Source organism: Styela clava, chromosome 6, assembly GCF_964204865.1.
Source record: "Styela clava chromosome 6, kaStyClav1.hap1.2, whole genome shotgun sequence".
NCBI lineage: Eukaryota > Metazoa > Chordata > Ascidiacea > Stolidobranchia > Styelidae > Styela > Styela clava.
Window position 1 is genome coordinate 9,443,390 of NC_135255.1, and position 8,366 is coordinate 9,451,755.

The 8,366-nt window shown below is 37.7% G+C and overlaps 2 protein-coding genes across 2 annotated transcripts; both read left to right on the forward strand.

Annotated features, from left to right (window-relative positions):
* Positions 1-387: 387 nt before the first annotated feature.
* LOC120331730 (adipocyte plasma membrane-associated protein-like) lies at positions 388-2,509 on the forward strand. Its single transcript, XM_039398870.2, has one exon. It carries the CDS (start codon positions 1,046-1,048, stop codon positions 2,249-2,251), a length of 1,206 nt encoding a protein of 401 aa, XP_039254804.2. The 5' UTR covers positions 388-1,045; the 3' UTR covers positions 2,252-2,509.
* Positions 2,510-4,379: 1,870 nt separating this feature from the next.
* LOC120331740 (microfibril-associated glycoprotein 4-like) lies at positions 4,380-8,366 on the forward strand. Its single transcript, XM_039398880.2, has 5 exons — positions 4,380-4,856; positions 5,445-5,608; positions 5,894-5,993; positions 6,217-6,313; positions 6,890-8,366. Exons 1-5 carry the CDS (start codon positions 4,514-4,516, stop codon positions 7,233-7,235), a joined length of 1,050 nt encoding a protein of 349 aa, XP_039254814.2. The 5' UTR covers positions 4,380-4,513; the 3' UTR covers positions 7,236-8,366.

Sequence of the window (8,366 nt, forward strand, 5' to 3'; positions counted from 1 at the left end):
ATTAGTGGATTCTTGTGCGCGGCGGTGTGGCTCAACGGGCTAAGCGTTAGGAATACGCTCGCCACCGCACCTCTAACTACTCTGCGTGGGTTCGCAGGTTCGAATCCCATACAGGGATGGTTATGTGCGAGAGGATTGCTGGACTCCTCGCCGTCGTTGGGTGGTTCACGTAACCGCTGGTCGGTTACGGCTTCCTCCACCACCAAGTCCATGCTTCCGAAAACAAACAATACAGTAAATCTAATCCCAAACCCGACTTGGAATGGTAACCGGACGAGAGGCCGTGGTTCGCCATATGGATAAGCCGTCTTATCGGCTTTCCTCTCCCCCGGGATAAATATGTAAATCCTATCCTATCCTTGTGCAGAATATCGTTTGTAGCGGAATGCGCGCCGTATGTTAAAAAGTGCTTGGTATCGTGGTAAGCGTTGGGAAAGCATTTTTGCTGCTTTGTATTAAAGATATTTTATCGGTGTATGATTCATTTATTGATAAATAGATAGTTTATTTTGAAAACTCCAAAATACACACAAATTAAAAAAATTAGAATTGTTTTTAAATTTGTTCGTTTTATATTTGCATGGAAATTATCCCCATCTTCAAAAAATGTTGCCTCTTCAAATAGTTAGACTTAAATATAGGTACAGTATTAATTAACGATGCCGGAAAATAGCCCGTCTGGTATAGTGGGCGTGGTATATAAAACCAATCTTGCGTATATTTGTCAGCGTCAGATACAGAGGTCGGTGCCCGTTACGCTTTGTTGCTCAGATCAAATTTCGCAGAAACACTGCGGCATAACAGCGCTGTATTAATGTCTTCCGTGACGATCTATCTAGTCATCGTGCTATGTAGTTTTTCCTTATTCGCCTCAACTGTTTACCTGATTGAGTATATTGTCAATATATATGGCAAACATTGTGGGGGTTTCACTCACCCTATGTTGATGAATTTTATTTTTGAGGTATAAATAGCCAGTTGGTTGGGATAGCATTAAAGCTTAAATATACAAAGTTAAATTTAACCAAGTGCCAAGTATTTTAATATGGATAATCGAAAAGAATTGAGACAGCGCAGCAAAACATCAAAGAAAGATACTCCACACAAACGGACAGGCGATGAAAACGCATTGCAAGGCTCAACTTCAAGAAACACCATTACCTTCGTGGTGAAGGTGGTGATAGCTGCTCTAAGTGCATATCTGTGCTGCGCGTATTTCACATCCCCGACTTCTTCCGTCGTCGTCAATGACATGCATAATATTGGGCAATTGAAATGGGCAAATATGATAAACAACGATCTTCAGAATGGGGAAAAGCTGTTTACCGAGTTAATTGGGCCAGAATCCATTGCAGTTGATAAAGTTGGTAACTGGTACGCTGGCCTCGAAGATGGTCGAATCATGAAAATCTCAAATTCTGGCAAGGTACTTACCGAATTGACCAAATCATTCGACTTTGCGAAAGGAAGTAAGCGTGTGGATAAACGTATTATGGGTTTAAGATTGTTTAATTCGAAACTCTTTTTCGCGGATGCATACCAAGGTATTTTTGTTATCGATATACACACAAAAGAATGGAAGAAAATTGTAGGATTCGGTGATGTCAACCCCAACCTGATGTTTGCTAATGATTTGACAATAACTGCAGATGGGTCAACGATATATTTTACCGATACTAGTGAGAAATGGGATTACAAAGGGGCTGCGTATAGCATAATAGAAGTAGAATGCAGTGGACGATTGTTCAAAGTAGATCTAACCACTAAAAGTGTCGATCTTCTCCGTGAGCGTTTGTGCTTTGCAAATGGAATTGAATTGGATTTGACAGAATCGAAGTTGCTGTTGTCAGAAAATAGTCGACGCCGTATTCTTGTATTTGATATAAAATCAGGCGAAATCTTGAAACAGATTCTGCTTCCTGGTGGGCCAGATAACATCAGAAGAAGCAGAGATGGAGGATTTTGGGCACCGATTCCAGTTTTACCCGACCCGAGTTTCGATATCGCCTTACCATTTCCAGTTATCCGTGACACTTTAACCGGTGCTATTAGCTTAGAAACTCTATTTAAACTTCTTAAAATGAATAAAGGCGTTGTGGTGAAAATTTCGTCAACGTTTGAGCCTGAAGCCATACACTATGATCTCGACGGGAAAGTTTGTCAAGCCATCAGCCACGTGTGTGAACTCGATACTGGAGAACTTCTACTGGGAACCGTCACCTCCCGCGGAATCGTTAGGCTGAAGTTATAGTGTATTTTTTCTACGGAAACTGTTTTTTCTTCAAATATAAGACTTCCCCCTAATGTGCCTTCCTAATTTGAAACATTAGAGCAATCAAACACATGGACTGGGTTTTTGATGATGGTGTTTTGCGGGTTAACTTGGTGGATCCACTAACAGCCCCCAAATCAGTTATTGAGTTGGCAAACTGCAAGTGTAAAAAAATAAGTGTCAAAAAAATTTATGCATGTGTGACAAAAACAATCTAAATTGGACAGAGTTTTGTTTTTGTGTCGACTGCAAAAAGGACAGTACACTTATAAAGGAAAAGTCGATTTTTGAGAATGAGGATTTCGGAAGCAATTCATAAGAAAGTGAATTAGATATAGAAGTTATTTTAATAAAATATGATTATTGATTTTCAGGGAATCCCCTATAATCCAATTTTTGCATCAGGATTTTTGAAGCATATTTCAACGAAAATGTGCAACTTTCGTTAGTGGGAAAAAGCTGTAATGAAACTCATTTTTTAAGCGTTTTTTCAGGGCCTCGTCTCACGGCCTAGTATTATAACAGCAGATATCACAGTCTACAAATATACTGACATCAAGTGAAGCAGTGCGGTATCGGTAGTCTACCTTACCTTAAAAAAACCTCCGAGTTACGAGTAACGAGAATTTTCAGAATCATCCGTCCCGCTTGGCAGATTAAAACCCGTGTTCAATAATTAAAATTAAAAAGTAATACATTGAAATTTTCGATGAAATATTAAATCTCATTCATAGATAATGTACGCTTAAATAAAAGTACTAGCCTTCTGGCAAACAGAACAATCTTTAACCACTAAAAATTTCAGAGCAACTGGTCCAGTATTCGGAGAGAAAGGCGATTTTATATTGATGAAGGAAAACAAGAACGATACTCAGATATAAGAACACGAAATCCAAAACAAAGTAGTTTTCGTATCGTACCTCCCGGTATCAATTAATCGACGAGTTTCGCGTCGCGTCGTATTAAATCAGAATCAGCCGTCACGCTTGGTAGATTAAAAACCGTGTTCCCGAAAATAATAAAAATATAGCGAAATTTTGGACGAAATATAAGATCTTACAGGATTCTCAAAAAAAAAAAACAGGAATAAATAAACAACTTCTAGCGAAAAATACAATTTTTAACCACTGAAAATTTCAAAATGATTGGTCCATCAGTGAATGAGAAAAGCGTTTTTTTCATGAGGACAAGGAGGAAATTACCATGAAGAACAACAACAACAACATAATAGCAAAACGATCCATAGGTCAATTTCGTGTCCAACAAGACAAACTGTGTATATCAGCAACAAGCGCAAGATGAAGTACAACGACCTTACATACATGGAGTTGCTCGTTTTGAAAAATTGACTCTGCGCACCACCAAACGAGGTAACCATGGCAGCAACAGTGCATAGATGTTAAAACAACCGTTCGCGGACGATGTTTTGAATTCTCTTAGATGGCTTCGAGTGGAGACAAAAATTAAGGAGATACACAACCTGACAGCTAGTAATTATTCACACAGTTGAATGGTAAAAATTAATTTACATGGTCAGGAAGAGAAAGTTATAGCCAGTACATGAATATGCTCGAATTATAATATCTGCGTAAACAGATAACAAGAGAGCTATGCTCAAATATATAGCCACGTAGTACCACAGACAGAATTTTTATGTCGTCATAGCAAAAAATAATAGCCCTCTAGCAAAAAATATAATCTTTACCCACTGAAAATTTCAATTGGTTGGCAATTGGTTCGGTAATCCAAGGGAAAAGCGATTTCTTTAAAACGTGTCAAAGAACAACAACAACGTAATATTGAAACGATCGTTATGTCCATTACGTGTCCAAAAACCATTTTAGACAATGTGTTGACAATGTATTTTGTTGAGCAGGAACATAATGAGATATGAATAATGGAATATGTCTGAACATACTGGGATATGAAATCTACCAATAAAAATGACACAGTATAAATACCAACAGAATAATGAATAGGGGGGCCATGTGTGCTGAAATCCTCCGACAGAAGGGCCCCACGAGCCATAAAAGATTGGGAACCACTGTTCTAGAGAATGTAAACTAGACTCAGACTAGAAGCCAACAGTCATTTTGGCTCCGATTCTAAATTGCGGAACGTAGATGTAGCAGACTTCATCCGGATTCCTTTTGCGGTTTGTTGGTGTTATTTACTGTTAAGTAAGTTATAATTTTAACGTGTTGTTCATTCATCTCAGATCGATGAATATCGAAACTAACCATGATCAAATATATCACCCTGTTTATATTTGTTGGAATAATTTCCACGGAGAACGCATCAACTTTGGATAATTATGGGACAGTACTGACTGAGCAAATGAATCGATATTGCCAAACGTATATGTCTCAAGATACCGACGATACATTGGCAGGGCAACCGAGAACGCCCCGAGTAGGAAAAGCTGGGCCAGTGGGACCACCTGGACTCCCCGGAATAGTCGGCTCACGTGGACCCATTGGAAGCGTCGGCCCACAAGGGGTCAAAGGTCACCCCGGGGTTCCTGGGTCGCCAGGCGAGGTGAACTACACCAGAATCGAAGATATTGTACAAGAAAAAATAAACAGTAACTTTTATATTTACATATTTTAATATGATAAGTCTGATAACAGCCACCGGTCCGACTAAAAAGCATAGTTTAATACCGGAGAGGGCCATTATACCACAATCTAAGCACAAACAATATTTTCAACATCATTTGTCATAATATATGTGTCACTTCTTACAATCAGTTCCCCGCTGGTATATTCATTTCGTATGCGACCACTCACTCGTGGACAACAGCTCAATTTTTGGTTCTTCATTTACAAAGATGCTCAGGCTAGTTAATATATAATAGCAGAAATATTCTAGAATAAACTGGTCCAATAACGATATCGTGATGACACATAATTCTACCGATCATGGAATAGATAGTTTTTCAAATTGCTGTTTTTGATGAATAAACAAACTACTTATCCAATCGCTTCCTAGTCCCCGTTATTAAAAAGGTGAGGTTTCAACTAAGAGCTTTTAAATTTAAATATGTTCATATATTTTTGCCTCTGATTTTTCTGGATGAAAATGGGCAACTTCTCGGATTTTTGCGTGTCAAATTCTACTTTGCTTTTGTTCTAATTCATTGCGAACTGATTGATTCATTTATTTTCATCAGGTGTGTTCTCGGTGGTGCTCAATAAAGACTGCAACAATTTTGCTACAACCGAGTTAGCCCTTGTGAAGAACAAAACAGGTGGCGTCTTTGCAATCTATCCAGTAAGATGGAACCAAATAATTCACGTTTATTGCGACACATCGACAGACGGAGGAAAATGGATGGTAAGAAAATTTCGTATTTAGTGTACAAGATTACTGACACTCAGATATCAGTTGAATCAAATTAAATAATACACGGTAGTTTTTGTCTGAGACTCATCTGGCTAAGTTAATAGGTTATACGTAATATACAGCCGTAACAACTGCTATTGGCACTTTAAACGCACTTGAGAGGAAGGTGTCACTCATCAAAGACGACGATACACTAATATTTCGTGCCGTAGAAACGCAACTTTTTGTTATTCTCTACCGGGCATACCAAACGACTAGATACATTTTCTGCAACAGGTTTTTCAACGAAGGTCTAACGGAGTGATCGATTTCACCTCGTATACATGGGCCGAATATGCAAATGGATTTGGAAACCCAGCCACAGAATACTGGATGGGTAAGAAAGCTAAAATATTTCTGAATAGAATAAAAACTAGAAATTACAGTCCGCTTTGCTCATGATGATCAATAGTTTACACGTAAAAAGGAAACAATGTGAATATAGTAGGATTCTGTAACGGTCAATTGCTTAAGAGATAGTCTTGTCCAAAGTCAATTCGTGAAGCACACGAACAAAAATATAAATGATTTAAAGTTATAAACCATTTTTCTCGTTCCAGGATTGGAGAAACTACATCGATTAACATCAGACGGTGACTTTGAACTCAGAATTGATTTGGAAGATTGGGAGGGAAATAAACGCTACGCCAAGTATTCGTAAGTAATTTATCAATCTTGTTTTACCTGGTTTTTAAAGTGACTCAACAAGGCTTTAACTAGAATATCGGTTAGAAACCGAAGACTTATCGATCGAAGGTTAGGGAATCCCCCAAAACAGTGGTCTTACTCCATAGTGACACCGTGTGTCCCATCACTAATTAATTGATAACTCGCTAATTATAAGACATAATTCATCCAAAATCAATAGGCTTCTGATCCGAGCTATGATGAATGCACATGCAGATTCAACCTCGCTTTCGTGAGATATCGCATGTATCTAACACACAGACAAATACCTATCAACATACTTACCGATCTTAAGATCGATAAGTAATAAACAAAAATATTCGATAATAGTGAAGTGATAGATTTAACTATGTGATCCAAATTGACTAAGTTGTGCAAATAAGACAAAACTGGGATATTTCCCGTCGTCTTGAAACAACCGCATACCTATTGATAACATCTTGTTTAGAACCTCATTCAGATTAGGACCAATTTGTCGGTTTTCTTAAACCCCGGTGTGAATACGAAATCTTGTGGTGTTTTTGAAATAATATTTTCTTATTTCAGGTCATTTTCCATCGGGTCTGCTTCTACAAAATACCAACTCAATGTTGGAAAATATTCAGGGGATGCTGGGGATGCACTCACACCTGAACATAATGTAAGGAATTTTCATGACACAATGAAGTTTACGACGGTGGATCAGGACAATGATAATGCCGGTGGTAACTGTGCAAATTCTTGGAATAGTGGTGGATGGTGGTTTAATGCTTGTCATATTGCAAACCTCAACGGTAAATATGTCAGTGGAGGTCAGACTAGTAGAGCTTGGGAAGGAATCATCTGGGGACATTGGAAAGGAGGCGGGATATCATTAAAGTCGACAGAAATGAAATTTCGTCCGAGAATGTAAAGATTTCAACCATCAAGCAATCAAAACCAAGACTGTGGAGTTAGAGTCGCATTTTCCAAATTTTTCTGAATCTGTGTTGCAATTTTGAACGAAAAATTTAAATACAAGACAAAACTTATCCTACCAAAATTTGTTTTGGAATCAGAAGAACGATTAAAAGGTTGTTGACATGTACAGAAAGATGATTACTATAAATCATCATCAATAATACAATTCATTATGTTGAATATCGACAAATTAGATTTGATTAATTTTTATTCTGTCAGACCATCAGGAATACCCGATTGACATATCGTCACGCTAATAACCAAATTGCGTAAGTCATTTTTAGCGATTTTGAGTTTTTCATAAAATAGGTAAATTATGTAATGCTGCGCACCTGTCTGTTAACTCAGATTTTATTTAAAGAATTCCGAAACCCATAAAAATGGAGATTTAGTATGACATGCACATTTGTGCAATTGTTTCGTCATAATGAATTATCATGGTTACCGCAGGACTATTGTGACGTCACAAAGGCAAAATAACCTCGGCGAAGTATTCTCGAGTTTTTGCATCTCGGATTCTAGCTAAGCGCGTATTAATTTGAATTTATACTACAGTATAGGAAGACGTGCACTTGTGATATTCACTGTCCGAGTCCAATTCACCTTGGTTGTCTTTTATATTGGGTGCATTGCTGTTTTATTCTTTACTTTTAATCTTAGTCTTATTTCGGTGGGTGTGCAGAACGTGTTATATTGAGAAAATATATATTTTTACACATAAAAAATAATGTAATTGAAACTGATTAGCTATTTTGGGGATTAGACATTGTAGATACTGAGAATTACATTCGTTTTGGAATGTTTAGTTTTCAGGACTGGTGCATATAGTGAAGTTGCAAAATTGCGTATGTCCCCAAGTCATAGACACAATTCTGCCTAAGTCACAGTGCGCCATTATGACATCACTTAACTGCGTCATACAAATTAAGGTAAATCCGGCTACGATCATAAAATTGAACCATGGCAAATTATTGACTCTCAATGGCATAACAATATCATTAGGAAGTTTTTTGCCTTTTTCTCAAAACTGGTAAGAATGACTTAAGCAATTCGGTTATTAGCGTGACGATATTCTGATTATTAA

Bases quoted from the DNA above. Each gene is read 5' to 3' on its own strand.
- LOC120331730 (XM_039398870.2), top strand. From the start codon at position 1,046: ATGGATAATCGAAAAGAATTGAGACAGCGCAGCAAAACATCAAAGAAA.
- LOC120331740 (XM_039398880.2), top strand. From the start codon at position 4,514: ATGATCAAATATATCACCCTGTTTATATTTGTTGGAATAATTTCCACG. The intron at 5,609-5,893 runs GTAAGAAAATTT...TTTCTGCAACAG, and splicing joins CAGACGGAGGAAAATGGATG to GTTTTTCAACGAAGGTCTAA. The intron at 6,314-6,889 runs GTAAGTAATTTA...TTCTTATTTCAG, and splicing joins AAACGCTACGCCAAGTATTC to GTCATTTTCCATCGGGTCTG.